This window comes from Diceros bicornis, chromosome 36 (genome assembly GCF_020826845.1).
Source record: "Diceros bicornis minor isolate mBicDic1 chromosome 36, mDicBic1.mat.cur, whole genome shotgun sequence".
Lineage (NCBI taxonomy): Eukaryota > Metazoa > Chordata > Mammalia > Perissodactyla > Rhinocerotidae > Diceros > Diceros bicornis.
In genome coordinates, this window is record NC_080775.1 from 16,000,909 (window position 1) to 16,019,251 (window position 18,343).

Consider the following 18,343-nt stretch of genomic DNA (forward strand, 5'->3'; position numbering starts at 1 on the left):
CGCTGGGATTGAAACCCAGGTGTGCCTAATTATTAAGCCTATGCATCCTTATGACCCCGCCATGGAATTCCTTCATAATTCCAAATGTGCAATTTTCTGTCCGACCTCTGGGACTTTGTACGTGCTCTTCTCTCTTCTTTGGAAACCGTTTAGGACTTTTCCTGCATTTTCTACCTGGAGAACTCCAACTCATGCTTCAAAGGTCAGGACAAGAGGTATCCCCCGCAACACATTCTCCAATCACTCAGGTTGGGTCAGGCAGAAATTTTCTCTGTTTGCTGTCTCCTTCTTTGCTACTCTCCCATCACTCAACCTATGATATTACTAATTTTGAGTTTCTTATTGAATGGAGATTGTATAATTTCATCTTGATATGGTCAGACTCTAGCTTAGTTACTCTAGCTTAGGCATATAGAAGGATGCAATAAAAATGGTTGAAAGAATGATGAGAAAGAGTGTGCTGTTGTCTGCACATTTCCAGGGATGGCGATCTTACAATATCGTGATGAAGCCTGCCTAATGTTGGTCTTCATTATAGAACAATTCAGCATGGGATGAAGTTACAACAAAGGTGTGACAATTTCATACTAGTAAGAGACACATATGTTCGTAACTACAACCAAACACCAGATCTCTGGGCCTGTGTTGAACCATTATTTTCTTGTTTTCCTGCTTGAGAGATATTGCAAGTTTTTATGAATTTTATTGGCACATAAATATTTTATATTACTATAGCTAATATATGAAAATGACATTACTACTTGCAAATCAGAAGTAACACTTCCAAATACTACCCGAATGTTTTAAATTAAAATAAAAAGTCACTTGAAAACTATTTTTTAAAAATATTAGGACTGGAATAAATATTCCTGGTGATTTATGATGCTTTTTAATATTTAAGACTGCTTTTATATTTGGAATTTTACTACAATCCACTGAGAGTATTCTTTTAAAAGTACAAAATGAAGACGTAAATAAATCAAAGTGTTTTATAACAAAACAGAAAGCAATAAAATTTGATGTGTTTAAGGGCATTAAAGGGTGAGATAAGAAAGCTATTAAGTTTCTTCTACTATAGACCTCAGAGATAAACGAATACAAACAATTTACTTCCCTGACTTCTAAAGATTATTTGCTGGTAAAATGGATTGACATCCTTTCACATAAACACACTCGTGGTTAAGACCACACTGCCATTTTTACCCTCCACTTTGAATGACACTGGTGGCCAGTTTTTGTTCCAAGATTATCCTTAGTTATTGATGCTCTTAGATCATTTCTGGTCTAGATTTAACTTTTAATACTGAAAAAGGAATGAGTTCCCGGTCACCTATAGAAACTAACACCGTTGCTGCCATGGCAATTCATTCCTCTTCGGCCTTAGGTAGACCTCTTCGTATCAAATTAGGTGGTTGGATTTTTCTTGAAAACTAGCAAAAGGATTTAAAAGCTTCTAGACAAAAGGATTCTAATGAAAAATATTCTAATATCTCAGCATAGACATCCCATTCTATCTTTCATGGCTTTGTTTAAAAATCTCATCTGTTATTCATGAGTTTTTATCCAAGTATTTGTCACAATTTTGCAGACCGGCTAGAACAGAGTTCAGGCTTGGTTGGAATCTTGGTTCCGTTCCCCATTACCTGTGTGATTTTGGGCAATTCATTTGACTTCTCTGTGTCTGTTTCCTCAACTACAACATGGGAGAAATACCTGACTCATTGGGTTGTGGGTTTTTGTGAAAATTAAATGAGATAACATAAAAACGCACCCAGTGATGGCTTTAAAACACAGAGGGCAATCAATACATGTTAAAGTTTATCTTTCATTTAAATATTTGCTTTTTTTTAACCCAAGAAGTGAATTTACCAGACTAGAGCTTGGCACATTTTTTTGAATACTCAGGATCAACGGAATAGTGTTTATTAAAGTATAAAAAAGCAAAAATATTATTCTAGCACAACATCCTAAAGTACAAACTGGGAATAGATATTACTTGATAGAAAGCTTCAAATGCTCAAATAAATGTGTAAAATGCTGGGTTAAAAGGTTTATTTACTGCAGGACTTCTCAACACCTTTAAAATACAAATGTGCACCTATATCCCAGAGGAGAATATGATACTCAACGGTGACTACAGAACTCTATTCTAAAGGCTTATCTCAAGGGATTAGGACTCTGGAATACACTTTGGCAAGCTGCTCTAATACAAATCTGTGCAATTATAAATGTTTATGAAATTTTTTTCAAACAGGCCATTTCATTGATAATCATAAACATCTAATTTAAAACAGAAGAATATGTATGCTTAGTTTATGTGACATTTAATTATATAGTATTTGCAGATTTCAGGATATGTTTTTCTGATTTATGACCTCATAAAATAATTATTTCCACTCTGATATTTATTACAAGAAGTTACTATGTGTATACTTAAACAGCAATTGCATAAAATAAATTTATTGTCCACAAATAATCCTGAATATAAAGTTCTTAAATCTGGAAGCAAAGAAAGCAAAAGAACTCCTTATTCTTTCATAAGTATGTTACAGATCATTATTAACCTTTTTTTTTTCTTGCTACAAACAATTTTCTGTATAATTCTTCAAGTAAGATGTATAGAAAATATAGACCTGGTAAAGCTGATTAAAAAACTGGATTATGGTAATATTTAATATGAAAATACTATGAATGATATTCATATGGGAGGTATACTGAAAATGAAAGTTTAAACATCTTTGCTAAAATCTTTAATTATGTTATTTCTTAAATCTTTTACATTATAATTCTTTCTGAATTCAAAGAAAAAATCTGTAGTGAAATTCCAGAAAATATAGAAAAGAATAAAATATTATAAAAATAATAATATAAATAAATAAAAAATAATAAATAAATAAGAGTATAAATAAATAAAATATAGAAAAAATTTCAAGGAAAAAATCTGTAATAAAGAAATAGTTTCATAGATTTGTTGAGACTAAAAGACGTGTGAGAGTAATGTCAAAAGAGAAAGCATATAAAAGTACTTTTTCTGTTTTTAACCTCAGATCATCCACTCTGTATATGTTAAAATGCTAAATCCCACGACTCTGGTAATTTCCTGCTTAATTTGTTTTAGTTGCTGTGTGCTCAGTTGCTGAGTGCTAATTTGGGGGGCTTTCGACTAGTTCTCTTTAAAATTAAATTAGACGGAAATCAGTAAGTGCTTCTGGTTTTCTCTTACATTTGTTCCAGCCACCATAGGGTTCCCAAGGTCACACACCACCATTCTGGTTACATTTTCCATCTTATACTCACAGCTCAGTGGTCGCAGTGCCTGCAATGGGAAAGAACACAGCGTGGAGTTCAGGGGACAGAATAAATTACATGCTGTCACAAAAGCAATGCTGTGGGCCGAGAAGCTTCTCTTGATTTCAAACACCTGTGCGGGTAACTGTGCCCAAGAATTAATTTGTGACCATCAACTCAGAAGAGAAACTTGAGAGTAAAGATCAGAGTTTAATTTTAGAAAGAAACATGTTGGATTAGTAAATGCATATATTGTGTTTCATTTAGGAAGAAAATGCTTCATATAGTATTTATACGAGCATTTTAGAAATTATGTTCACTATTGTTAATGTTAATTTCAGGCCATGAAGATCACAGATAATCAAACAAGGCTAAACAAATTTACTCTTGCAAAAATGAAATGACAGTAACATGTATAGATGATCATATGACTCAATGACCATTTGCAAGAGAATTGCTTTGAAGATAAATTGCTACACACCATGGTCCCATTTTGAGATTACACAATCTTAGTTCAATCCTCTAAATATTTAAATGGAAGAGAACACTTTTATGTTTACCCAGTGCTTCCTGTGTCCCTTCCTCCCCCTATATTCTATTCTGATTAGAGTGTATAAAAACTCAAGCTTGAAGAGGTGCCTAGAATGATGTTCTGGAGGAGGTCTCAAGGTTACAGCAGACGAGAGGGAGAAGTAAAGGAGGCTTATCTTGGAACTTCTTCCCTTTGCTCCAGCTAGGCCTCTTGTCTTCATGCTACTCCCAGTGGCCTAGAAATCCACACCCTCCTCTTCATCATGAGTCCCTTTCCATACTTCAAAGCCTAAAGTCCCGTGGCCCTGCTCTGCTTTGGTGATAGCCTCCTACATTCACCCATTCTTTCATGCCAACTTAAGTGCTACTAATCTATTACCTGCCACCCTCATCCCCAAAGATAAGCTTGCAATATGAGGACTTTCACAAAGGAGCAATCTTTTGGGAATTTCTGCCTCAGGAGAGGTCCATGGAAGAGGGTTCCAAATACGAGGACCATTTATCCAACTGTCGGCTCTCTTGAAATTTCACTTAAGGAAGTAATGTGAGTTTTTAAGTAAAAGTCTCATAAATAATCTGCTGTTCCTTTCTTTCCAGGTAAGGACATTTAGGTACAGAATGCTGTAGGTAAATCATATGCTTCGAGAAAATACGCTTTAGGGGAGCAGGAGTTTTTGTTCTATTCCCAGTGCCTAGAACAGTGTCGGGTACAAAGTGATTGACGGCGTTGAGAGATACAGAGCAGAAATAGCTCACACTCTTTCCTAAGAGGAGCCTGGAATGAAACAGACAAGGACACAACTAAATATCAAGTCCCCTCCTGTAATCACCCATTGAAAGGGTGTTCCAACTAAGGAGAAAGGAGTGAATCACTGGTATTCAGAGGCACCATTTAATACATGCTCTTTCCACATAAACTGAATGATGTGTTAGTTTTCTTGATAGAGCTAAGAAACATATTTTCAAAAAGCTGGTAATATTCTCTCTTCTCAAAGATAGCTGTAGCATGTATTCAGGTTCTTAAGGATTCCTAACCAACTCTGACTGTACAGAGATGTTTTGTATTGGAATTATTAACTCAATCCTGAAAACAGAAAAAAAAAGAAACCAACAAAAGCTTTAAAAAAAAGCCCATGTGTCCCCTGAATACGATTCAAGGATTTAGTTTCTATAGTAAATATTTTTATCTTATCTAAAGGTCAAAGGTTATATGTCCATTTTTTCCAGCTATCTAGAAATAGCTTTTCCACATCAATCAAAGATCTTTTTTCTCTCCCAGATGCCCCCACACTGTTTCTTTTTTTAACCTTTATTTCCTCTCTGAGTGAAACAATGATTGTTTTTCTAGATATTTCTAGGTTATTTCCCTCAGCTGTTCCAGGGACAACCTTGTTATAATCCATTTATAGCTCTCAGAGTATTATTCATTCAATGAAAACATTTACTGTGTACCTGCTATTTACCAGCATTGATAAAAAGACCCCTTGCCCTCATTGAATTTCCAATTATTATAACAATTGTAAGAAGTAATCACAAGCAACTGTAACAATCAATGGAAAGACAATTAGTACAGATGACGTTTTACGATAGGAGAAATTCACAGCGATAGAGGAGGACGTGCACATAGATTTAAGCAATCAGAGAAGACTTCCTGAAGGAAATGACATCTAAGCTGATGGGGGGCAGTGCAGATCAGTGGTTAAGAACACGAACCTAATAGGTTTGAATCTTGATTTTGTTATGTAATAGCTGTGTAACTTTGGCCATGTTACTGAATTTCTCCTCATTGATAAATGAGGCACTCAGAGCAGTGCCCCAGCCCATAGCAATTGCAAAATAAATGTTAGCAGTCTCAATCATCATGAAGCCGAGGCCTGAAGGATGAGTAGAAAGAAGTAGCTAGATAAAAGGGATGAGGAAGCAGAGTTAGTGTGTCAGAAAGAAGGAACAGCAGGTGCAAGCTCTCTGTGGTGAGACATCGCACGGGTATTACAGAAACTGAAAAGAAATTCCATCCCACTGGAGTTCAGGGTGTGGAGTAAAGGAAAGAATCAATGACCAGCGATGAGGCTGAAGAGGTAAGCAGGGGTGATATAATTAAGGGCCTCGTTAGTCATCTCAGGGATTAGAACTGTATCCTAAAAGCACTGGGGAGCTAGCGAGTGTTTTACCCAAGAGAAAGACGTGGTCCGAGATGCATTTTAGAAAGATGGCTTCCCCTGCCTGCAAGCGACCGGAAGTAGGGAGATGGGATGGTGAATTAGGAGGCTGTTGCAGCAATCTTGAAAAAAGATCATGTCAGCCTGGAGGAAGGCAGTGACAGTTGCAGTTAGATGGAGAGAGGATATGCCCTGGAGAGATTTAGGGCTAATTTAGGCTTTAGAAACTAGGCGGATACCAGGGCCATTTTCTGAGACAGGCTATGCAGAGGAGGAGGAGCATCATTGTGGAAGACGGAAGTCTCGTTATGGACACACTGAATGTGAGGTGGGTGTGAGACAGAGGAGTGGAGTGTACATGAGATCCTTAGAATAGACAAATTCATTGAGACAGAAAGTAGAACGGTGGTTATCAGAGGCTGGGGGAGGGGGAATAGGGAGTTAGTGTTTAATAAGTACAGAGTTTCAGTTTGGGATGATGAGAAAGGTCCATGCTGGATGGTGGTGATGGTTTCAGAACAATGTGAATGTAATTAATGCCACTGAACTGTACCCTTAAAAATGGTTAAAATGGTAAATTTGATGTCACATATATTTGACTACAACAACAATAATAATAAAAAGATAAAGCACATAGGCCTTTATTCCTAGAAAAATTTAGAAGAAAAGTCACCATAGAGAAGTGTAAGTCTGGCTCAATTAAGGTTTCAGAGAGAGATGATCAGCATCTACATTTTTGAAAAGATGAAGGTTTTCAACAAAAGAATAACAAAATTTACCATCAGATAATCTCTAATTCTTTTCCCCTTGAGAGAAAATTGTTTAAAAAAAACTTGAATGAGGTTTAAAGAAAAAGGGACACAAACCTCAAACTGCTTAAAAACAAAGAAGAAATTAGAATGCGGCTTAGTCATGTAACATTCAAAGACCCAGCTCAGCCTCTGCCCAAGGGAAACCGATGGGGGGAAAATAGTTAAAGACTCATTTGAGATTACGGATAATGTCTGTCGTCGTGTTTACAGCCAAAGATAGAAACGATAAATGCTCTCCCATGTTTTCCATGTAACAACGTGAACAGTATACTGGATGCTTTGCTAAAGCAAGAACATTTTAGAATAGACGCTTTGTTTAATGGAGTCAAGGGTGGGGTGACACGAAGGGAATTGAAATAAAAATATGAGTGGATCCCTGGAACATTTTAAAAAATAACATACTTGAGCTTCATTTTTTTTGTTTGTTTACGTATTATTTGCACGCCAGTATTCATAGGTGATATTTTCCCATAAATTTCTTCAACAAAAACTTGTAATGATTTTATGTTAAAGATACTTGATTATTAGTCACCTGGATTTATTTTTTTACTGAGAAGATAATTCAACCAAAACATACACCAGGAGACTAGAGGTGTGAATAGAGAATTTTGTATTCCCTACATTGTTTAAATGCCTTTAAAATACCAACACCACAACAGTTGTAAACATCTCTTTAGAGGAATTATTTTTCATTAAATTATTTAATCATTAGAATGTGCCAGCTCCTTCGAGTATGTAGTAGCAGACAAGTAGCAGACATTTAATAAATCGTAGTTAAAGGAACAAATCCATCAGCAAATATTTAAGGAGCACCCACTGTGCCTTGTTCTGTGTGAAGTGCATTGATGACCAGGAAAGGATGTTGAACTTGGTCTCTGCCCTTAATTGTGAGTCTGTGTGTTTCTGAAACCGAGGGACTCCCTCCGTTGCTCTACAATGCATTTATAACGCTTTTCTAGACCAAGCGATTAAAAACGCAGCAGAATCTGGGGATACTCTGAGTGGGAAGATCCATGTTCTGCTAAGGAAAGACTATAAACAACATCAGTGTCAGTTTAATAAATAGTGGCATTGCAGGACTGGCAAATGACGAAGACTTGGCTTTTCTTGGTCCTGGGCCCAAAAAGGTGGACCAAAAAGAAGGAAAAATGAACACGTTTCCTTTCCAGTGCCTGTCTAGGCTGCTATCAGGGCTCAGCTGGGATTGGTCGGACCCTCCTCTATAAGCAATAATGAAAACCAGACCTCCTGGGACCTGCTTGAAACGTAAAGGAACTGAAAACAAAGGCCTGAAAACAGCCAGGGGAGGTGAGAGTTAGCTTGGGAACTGAGCTGATAGAGCACATGGGGAAGCTTCTCCTCTCAGTCAGTTGTCTTCTCTTGCTTGCTTCAGCTCTCGACCTTTGTCCAATTTACCTTTGCACTATGGCCGAGAAAGATATTAATTCTGCTTAAGACCATCCACCTTCCCGGCTCGTGGCAATTATGATTAACAAAGTAAGGTGCCATTTTGTTCTCTTTTATTTAGAAAGAAAGTCTCAGCTGAGATGACTCTACTTAACACTGATTTGCTTTCAAAAATATACCTAGCTCTTTACTACTTCAAATAATTTGCAGGCATTACCTTGTTGCTGCGTTCAATCCCAACATAATCTGCCTCTTCCGGTATTATCACCAAGAGTTCCGCTTCATAGGCTCCTTCTCCTTCATTTCTTGCATTGATGATGAGCATAAGGTGATTTTCATCTCCAATGATTACCTGATGCTTATCTCTAAAAATGCAGTTTAAAAAGAATCATTAGGTACCGTATTTCTCTGGATTGGTGGAGATTTTATTTAAGGACCTATCTGGGAGGAAAAGAAGGAAGATGTGGACATGCGAGACTGGGACAAAAAGAAGACGGATCATCATGAGCGGGTAGTGGGAAGAGTCAAGAAAACCATCTCTGGATGGGAAGGCCAGGCAAACATCCAGTGGTGTACTGGGAAATGTTAACAACCAGTTCTCCAAAAAAAAAAAAAAATGACCGATTTGCAGCGTTGGCTGCTTCCAATGGTGTAAATCCTCCCACTGTGGTCAATTTCAAGCTACCAACATACTTAATCCGCCAGCAAAAACTCCAGAAAATTTAACAATTGGCTCGCAAACCAGAATGAAGCAGCTCCATCATATCACTGAGAACATTCAATAGCAAGTGAGCAGTGGGGAAAAAAGGGAGAAAGACAGTTTAGAAACCAAGAGGGGCGACATGTAATGCAAAGTGGACACAAAGAGGGAAGAGATACGCAGACACAAGCAGATCTCAAATAGCGGAGGGAGGATTTTGAGGTGTTTGGAGGAAATTTATTTCACTCCAAACTTCAAATTAAACCAACATTTGGAAATGCCTATTCTGCTTTTGACCTCTACTCAACGCTATTGCTTTTGACATTGGCTAAATTGCGAAGTTTGGAAAAAGTGCCCTTGAGAGGTTATCAAGAAGATTCCAAACACGCCAGTGAGATAGTTCCTGGGGGCTGGGGAGTGGAGGAGCACAAACCTGCTTTTTCCACCACAGGATGTTTTACATCTTAGTCCCATCTCTTTCCGTAACATAATGCAATGCAATTACTAGTGCTGAACTGGTGACTCTACGTTACTGGCAACTGGGAAGCTCTTTGATTTTTCTTTGATTTTGTGACACCTACCTTCTGCCTTACTCCAGAGAGTGCCATTAAAATTCTTTTTCAGTAAATTAAAATTGATTTTGTTTTGACAATTTTAAGGGTGACTTTGAGTCATGCGGTGCTGCAAAAACTAGTTCAGCTAAGGTGTAGATGGAACCAGCCTGTCTGAATCCTTTGCTCACAGGGCTGAGGCAAGTAAATACAACTTGAACCACCCCACAGATAAGTTTACTTTGAACAAAAACACTTTTTTTTCCACTTTTGCTGAAAGATGAAATGGCCCAGGCAAACTCTTAGGGTGTGTCACTTGACACCAATGACAAAGAACTGACCCAAACCACAGGCTAACCCAAAGTGTAGCCAAGCTCAAGAATTTCACGCAGCGTATTTTTCTGTAGTAGTTGGAAGTGTATACTTTCTCCAGAGAAGCCTTAAATAAACACCTGTATTCCATTAGATAAAATGTGCAAGTTTATTTATTTAAACTTACGGTCTAGCTGACAGCTTCAGGTCAGGAACGCACATGTTGTCTTCTCCACAGTCCACCAGGATGTGAGCCTGTGTTGTGCAAACGTGTATCAGGAATAATCTTGGAAAACCTGAATCACATTTTTTTCCTTGAAGATTATGAACGATTTCATAAATTAAACCAAAGCTTTCATTTCACCATGCATGATTCTACTCAGCTAGAAACCCTATGTTAGGTAGCGACTTCCCAATATAGGCTAGTTTCCATAATAGCCCCATTCCAAATCATTCTGAAATGTCTGTAAGGAATGCTACTCTGGCAATGTTTTGAGGATTACAGGCTGTATTGCTTCCATTACAGCCACATTTTGAACAAATTAAATCACCGTTGCACGAGGGGAAGGGTTTCCGAAAACACAATGATGCAGTGTTTCAGGAAACCTGTTAGGACAATCGCCCAAATGTTAAAAGGATAACAAAAGGAGCTGGATTTCATCTTCAGGTCACAGGAGCAATGCCCAGGGCCTGACTGAGAATATACCTTCAAAGACCATCAAGAACCTACCTGTTCAGTCACAACATTTTCCCTGTAGTGGTTCAATATTGGTTTCACATCCATGCCTTCTGTAAAGGTGGATTCATCCAAACTGTAATTCAAACTAATGTTGATGGGAGACAATTTATCTCGGAATTCAGTTTCATCCTAGGGAAAATAATCACAAACTCAAGAAAGGTTCCATTAAATAGCTGTAAGATGTTGGTCTGTGAAAGGCAGGCCACTGAGAGTGAGTGATGAAGCAATTATCACCACAGCAGGCTGAGGCACTTGCTGATGGATGTATATAGTATATAGTATATAGTAGCCAGCTTAATTAACATATGTTCAGAGACAAAATCATTTAGAGCAGTGGCTTCATTGAAATATATGCTTCTGGAGGTAATCCTCAGGTTCTCCAAATCTTTAACAACTCACACAGAGTGGTCAAATTGCAAGGTAAAAAATTATACTTCTACATGCAATAAATGTCATTGAGTTTCATGAATTGGGATTTTTATTTTCATGAGGTTGGCAGAATTTATGAGTCCTCTTGGGATCAGAGAAAGAAAACATCTTGATTCTCTTCTTCTCTTATCATCTCTTTTTATCTTTTTATTCCATTGAGGTCAGATTGCTTTATAATATTATGTAAATTTCAGGTGTACATCATTATATTGCAGCTTCTGTATAGACTGCATCGTGTTCACTACCAAAAGTCTAGTTTCCATCCGTCACCACACATATGTGCCCCTTTACCCCTTTTACCCTCCCCCACCCCTTTCCCCTCTGGTAACCACCGATCTGTTCTCTGTATCTATGTGTTTGTTTTTTTATCTTCCACATATGTGTGAAATCATACAGTATTTGTCTTTCTCTGTCTGACTTATTTCGCTTAGCGTAATACCTTCAAGGTTTATCCATGTTGTCGCAAATGGTATGATTTCATCATTTTCATGGCTGAGTAGTATTCTATCGTGCATCTCTCGTGCCCTCACTTACATGAACTTCAAAATACCTTCAGCACATTTTAAGTTCCCTTAGAAAAAGAAACAGATTCTCCCTGGGGGTGAAGAGGGTGCACCAGCAGCAAGCCCTGAGCACACAGGAACACCTTAGACTGTATAGTGGGCATGCCACCCTTCAGTTGTGTACCAGTTGTGGTTATAATGAGACGCAAGGGTCACGAGCCCAGCTCTTCATTCTAGAGAACTTTGTTTCTGAACTTTGCCTTCATCAGTTGTCTCCTCACTAAGTCCCTTCAATGAGGGAACGAAATGAGCATGAGTGTTAACCTCACAACTGGTAAGAAGACAGAATAATTGTGTTATAAATATTTTGGCTTTCTTATTTCATGGTAGATTTTGGAGTTATTGTAAAAATGCATTTAAAAACATAAGTAGAAATTACTTTTAATAAAGCCTTTGAATGCCTAAATGTTTTTGACTTGGCTCTAAAATGCACATTGATAAAATCTGGCCAAACATACTCACGTAGGATCAAAATTCAAATAAATTGTTTAACTTTTATGTTTTTTGGAGGGGGAGGCAGTTAGAAATGAAAACCACCTGAGTTAGTACTATTATCAAGATTGTATTGAAAACAAAAAGAATCCTCAGGAATTAATAGCAATACATCATTAGGTTAGCTGAAGTAAGGCCCAAGAGGGGAGTGTGCGGCCTTCACGTTTCCTCCTATAAAATGAAAATTGATATGGATCTATGTGGATGCCTATGGTGGTTAAATGGAGAAAAATGGTTGGAATTTGGATTTGAATGTTAGAGGCCAGAAATATGATTCTGAAACACTTACTCGAAGGTAAACAACAAAATCCTGGCATTGGAGGGAATTCTGCTGCTTTATCACAAGAGGGAAGACAAGATGGGACTGATGGTTAGCAAGGAAGAGCGTGCGTTTAATGGCTCCTTTCTGTTTCAGGGAATCTAACTGCACCTCCGCAGTCAGGCCTAAAGAACAAAAATAAAGTAAATACAATCAGGAAAGAAAAAGTATTCAGTGAATGCAGTGCTTTATCAGAGATACGAATTCCTATTTCAACTTGCTTATTCAGAAAACATTTTTCAGTTGGAATCAAAAACAATACATGAGCTGAAAAAAACTTTACAAAATACTCCCCAAGCTAAAAAAGTTGTTTTGTAATGGTTTTACACAAACCATCATTTTTTGCGATAATTATATCTGTTTTTACAGGTAATATTAATACCAATTATTCAAGTAATCTTTATGTAGATATTTCCATATATACAATAGAAATCTTGATATTAATAAAGGGCTCTTTAAAAGTTTTATAAATGGTGCAGAGAAATTTCTGTGCCAAGAAATGCTCACTGCTAACTTTTCTTAGTACATTATAGGTGTGTAAAAATGAAAACATGCTCACCTATTGTGTTTGAAATGCTCTGGCCTGCTGCAGACGCACATACTCTTAAAGAAAAGCTGTGGAAATAACAGTCAATAATTTATTGGTTAATGAAGTTTTGAATCTGAAGGAGAAATCTTCTACCTCACCCCAGACAAAATGAATACATCTTTTTTCCTCTATATTTCTCTTATTATACACACACACAACTAACTAAATATATATGTATTTATCAATATATATATCAAAAAATATATATATATTTTTTGGCCACCAGTTGGCCACAACACCCAATACAATTAAGATAGGTGACACTATTACATAGGAAGGTAATACTTGTAAATATTACTAGAGGTAACTAATTTAATCAATGCTGCTTTCTTCAATAAATACACATGAATATCTTCCATGCGCCAGGGAGTGAAGAATTAGGCAGTACAGCAGGAGAACAGCTAGTGGTAGAGCCTGGAGATAAGCAAGAACGTGACCTCATTTAAGGAAACTGAAGAAATTCGCTGTGGTTGGTGTGTTAGAGGAAGATGGGGAAGCGGTAGGAGGCCAGGCTGGCTGGTCGATCAATAGAGAACAAGGCTTTGCAAGTCATGTTAAAGAATTTGGATTTAACCCAAAGAGGCATGGAGCATGGTGGTGTAATTCACCCGCAGCCCCACTCTGCTTGGAAGGAGACGGGAACTCAGGGGTAACTTGCTAGGAGTGGGGTATAATTTAGGGCAGAGACACTAGAAGAGGGAAAGGAGAGAGAAGGAACATCAGGAGCTTAGAGTGGCTGTCTCAGGCTAGGTAGGCACAATGATATGGCGTATAAAGACAATAAAAGAGAGTAGATGCGCACAAGAGACATTTAATAGTTTTGCCTTGAACATGCCCTAAACTAGCCCAGGGAGATGTGTGCCATGGCTGTAAGATGAGCTACATTTCAGCCTATACTGTGGCCGTGGAGGGAATGAAAAATGACCAGTTGTCTCTGCCTGACTTGGCTGAATGTGTTCACCTCCCTCCTAAAAATATCAGGCCCTAGCTGCCAGCATTAGAGTTGGGGCTTTTCACATTTCTAAGAAAGTAAAAATAGAAGAAAATACTTAAGTATGATTTAATGACAGTCTGAATGTTTTTACTAGTAAAGTACTATAGCATGATGCGAACATTTCTACAGAATTCAAAAGGAGTGAGTAATCCCTAATCATGCTTTAATTATGCGTCAGCTTCCTGTGTCAAACATAATGAAAATGTGTCACATCTGGGATTCATCTATCTACCGTGACCTCAGTCAATGTCTCCCTTCAGGGTAAATAATTTGCCACATGCCATTAAGCCAAAAGTTTCCTGAGATGTTTCTGCTATTGCAAGTATTTGTACCACTTCCTCAGAGAAATCACAGATTCCAGCCCACTCTACTCCAATTAGAATTATTCAAGAAAGACGAATAGCTAATCACATCTTTAAATTTTGTAGCAGGTCTGGCTTTCAAAATTGGAATTTTTTTCTGTGTCTAACTTTTTTGGAGGTACTTGATCATGCCTTAAAATCACAGACAAAGCTCATTAGCTTTTATAAAACAAATTCCTATTTGTGATGAAATTATCAACATATATAAACTAAAATAATTTCAGATACAGTATTTTGTTTAAACACAATTTAAAAGCAATAAAATTTCTGAAAAAGGAATAAATGAAAGCTATAAATGTGAACATTATTTCCTCTTTGTGAGAAGGCATTTGATTGGAAAATGATACTATCAGCTAAAGGGTTACTCATGATTTATGAATTATATGTCAGTGTAATTCTATTTTTCTTTCTTAGTTTCCCCTTTCTGTTATCATTAACTGGATGACTTTATCTTTTTCATACAAGTTTAACATAACCACTACAACTTACTGAATTATTGATAACAGCACTTCAACCTAAACCTGCCAGTTTATAGACGTCTTTAGCAGAAAAGAATTGCCAAATTATAACTTTGCAAGAGTCTTGTTCTGATCTAAAAAGAAAACCATGAAATTTTATAGTAGTGGACTGAAATATTCATTTTGAATTTAGAAAAACATATATAATATAATATAACATACACACACATATACATGATGTGTTTTATATATCAGAGAATTAGGTCACTCACAGGTCTACACCTAATTATAGAGTACACTTGAGTTATGAGGGAAAGCTGTGAACTATTAACAAATTAGAAGTAAAATTTCAAACTAGAATTTATAGTTGTAATCAATATGAATTGGTCTGATTGGGAAAAAAAACATTAAATCAACCCAGACCCCTCATCACATAAATTCTAAATGAAACTGTTTGCCTATAGTGCTTCTGATATGTCAGAAGGCAGGACAATACACTGCAAATCTTCTGACGCTAGTCCCACCCCAATGCAATAATGGTTGGAATAATGATTCTGGGATGTAACAGTATTCATAGCCATGCATGATGGAGAAAGAATGAGATAAATGTGAAATGGGATTTAAAAGTACAAAGCAACTCATTTTCCCATCTAACTAATTCAATCCTATTTCAATGATAGCAAATAGCAGATTTTACGCAAAGTTAGGCATATCCGAAAAGGTTTTTCCAGATTTTAAAAGTGGATAGTTACAGACTTTTACATTTATAAAATGAAAATGTTTAAATAGTTTTTACTTTTCTACTTGGTTAATAACAATTATACTAATATTTATTGGGCTGGCTTTATTTTTCTTTTTCTAATTTAGAAATGCCAGTAGCAGATACTTTATAAAACTACACAGCTATTTGCAAGATACAGACGTTCACATCAATGGAAGTAAAGAACTATTTTCTAGAGTTTACTTAATGGTTTTCAGATGTACAATACAAGGTTATACCAAACACAGACAAAAATTACAGAAAGAAAACTAACAAATGCCTTTCAATCATTTTGGAAAAACTGAGCTAAATAGAATAATTTTAAAAAGTATCAGAGAAACACCTTCTGTACTGAACCAGCTGTTAACTTTTCATCTTCTAATACTCTGAACCACGTATTCAAACTTTTTGCATGTGAAAATGAAACATCTTTCAGAAAATGTATGCAACAGAATTAAATAAATAAGTGTGAAGACATAGATACATTTGTCCATATAACAAATTGCACTTTATCTTAATAATCTGATGTAATGCAACAAGAAAAAGGGTCATGAAAAGAAAGACATTTTCTTGTAAAAAGTAATATTCTTTCCATAAAACCAGATCTCATAATCTGTTAAAAACACTTGTTTTATAAAAATATTCAAAAAAACTAAAAATTCTTCAAAAAAATGGTTTAGTTCAAAACAACATTTTATACCAGAGTAAGCCACACACATATGCTTGAAAGAATTCAATTTAGAAATCCATTCAGTTATGAACGTGTGAATATAGGACTCTTTGGGGAAATACTGAAGTTTTGATCCTCATACTCCAGTAGCTCTCACAGCTCATTTCATGTTCATTTAATCATGCCAGGGTAAGGAAAGACGCTGGCTCTTTCCCATATTTTCTCAGATCAGGTTTTCATTATAACATTTTATGGTTTTAAACCATTTAAAAATGTGCTCAGGGCATTCCCAGCTACTTTCAAAAGCTAGTTAAAAGAGAGGGCAGCTCCTCAAACAGGGAGATCCCAGCAAAGAATGTTTTTCAAAGAATTTTTCAGGGTCCTCCTCATCCCCCCCGCTCCATCCTCAAAGGCTTTGACTCTGGCATGAACTCCTGTCAAAAGGCCATCAACAACATTCTGAAACTGGCTGGAAATAACTTCTTTGGGTGAGGACTGGTGTGTTCTGCATTCTGACATTCTCAGGAACCGAACATACTGTCTGAGTTAGACTACGTCTTCTGGAAAATGAGGGCAAATCCCAAACACTCCAAGCATTTGTTGATTTTTCAGAGGATATACCCTGCTGGCATTATGCAATACAACAGACTTCTGAGCCTTAAGGACCTTCATATTGAGAAACAAAGTGGCATCTTCTCGAATTTTGTTACAATCAAGTCCTATTTCGTCATCCCTTTGGATGACTGGCGAGATTTCGGAAGAAACACTTTCAGTAGCTGTATAAGCCATATTCTCCTATGGCCCAGGCAAAGGAACCATAATTCTACTGCTATTCCTGATGATGAGATCATGGCCACAAAAATATAGTTTAAGACACAAAAATCTCTATTTTTATAATGTTTACCTTCTGCCTAATTGTATATACTAAGTTACAAAACTGACATCTGTTTTCAACACAGGAAACCGAGTAATTTAATCCAAGCTTGACTATTGAAAGAAGAGGACACTACATATGTCTGAAAAGTGGTATCCATCAGCATACGCAAATGCAAAAGTCAAGGTATTTTATTAGATTTTCAGTTTGGTTAATATTTATTTTAGTATGCCAAGAATCTAAGAGATTTCCAAGACTTGTTTCATTGGGAATTTTCCCAAATGTTTTTTATGCTTCTCACATCACCTGGAGCCAGTAGATTGGAGAAGCAGCCTTCATGTGATAAGCTGACAGCAAATGATTGGCATTGCGTCATAAATACTTTCTGTTTTTTTTGAAAAACTAACTCCTTCCTACTCAAATTTGGTGCACAGACCTGCAACAGCAGCATCCTCTTGGAGCTTAATTTGGAAATGCAGAGTCTCAGGCCCCACCCCAGACTTACAGACCCAGAAGTTGCATTTTCACAAGATCCCCAGGTGAGCTGATTCCGCAGCAGAGTTTGGGAAGCACTAGGTTAACTCACCAGGCCACAGAAGTCATAGACTCTGGAATCTGGCAAGTTTTATTTTCAAGATTGATAATCATCGGGTGCAGCAGAAGCTGGGCATCTACAGTCACAACCGGCCTTGCTCTGCGGGGAGAAAACACGGGGTTTTAATGAGCCACACGAGCAACAGGCAGAAGCCCACTCCACTTCTACACACCACTGCCAACATTCCCAGCCTTTGTGCCAAGAATGTTCCTCACTGCATGAACAGGTGGGCACCAGACTCGACCAGTTACCTCAAGACACATCTGGTAGTTCACGAATACAAATAAAGGATGCTGTGGGCCCGTCAAGCAAAGCCACCTTCACAAACCTGCTCTGTTTATGGAGAGGGCTCAGGGTATTTTGGCGATATTGCTATGAAATGCTGCTCTGGGATCTGCTAGTATATCTATATTCATATTTGAGGAAATACACCATCCTACAGTCACTTGCATCTGTAAGTATTTGAGTTTTGCAAATTTTCTCACCTTATTGGCTGATGCTTTTTTATTTTGATTGATAATTTTCTAGCCAAGCTTTGCAGATTTAACTGAATACATGAGAATAGGTTGACAGAATCATTCTGTACTTCACACAGAGAACGGTTCTCAACCCTGACTGCACAATATAAGCACCCAGGGACCTTTACAATAGGTAATATGCCAAGGCCCCACCACAGATGAATGGAGTCAGGAGCTCCGTGGTGAGGGCCAGGCACTGGAATGTTAAACAAATCCTCCAG

The 18,343-nt window shown here is 37.2% G+C and overlaps 1 protein-coding gene across 2 annotated transcripts in view; it reads right to left on the bottom strand.

The window, feature by feature from the left end:
• Positions 1 to 18,343, bottom strand: part of ITGA8 (integrin subunit alpha 8) — a 163,072-nt gene that overhangs the window by 53,008 nt on the left and 91,721 nt on the right. For both annotated transcript variants that reach the window (XM_058532481.1, XM_058532480.1), the window contains exons 15-21: positions 17,596 to 17,703; positions 12,862 to 12,917; positions 12,273 to 12,427; positions 10,491 to 10,628; positions 9,948 to 10,015; positions 8,415 to 8,562; positions 3,224 to 3,316 (exon numbers count right to left, since the gene is read on the bottom strand). In XM_058532481.1, coding sequence (XP_058388464.1) covers positions 3,224 to 3,316; positions 8,415 to 8,562; positions 9,948 to 10,015; positions 10,491 to 10,628; positions 12,273 to 12,427; positions 12,862 to 12,917; positions 17,596 to 17,703 — 766 coding nt within the window. The remainder of the gene's footprint in view (positions 1 to 3,223; positions 3,317 to 8,414; positions 8,563 to 9,947; positions 10,016 to 10,490; positions 10,629 to 12,272; positions 12,428 to 12,861; positions 12,918 to 17,595; positions 17,704 to 18,343) is intronic.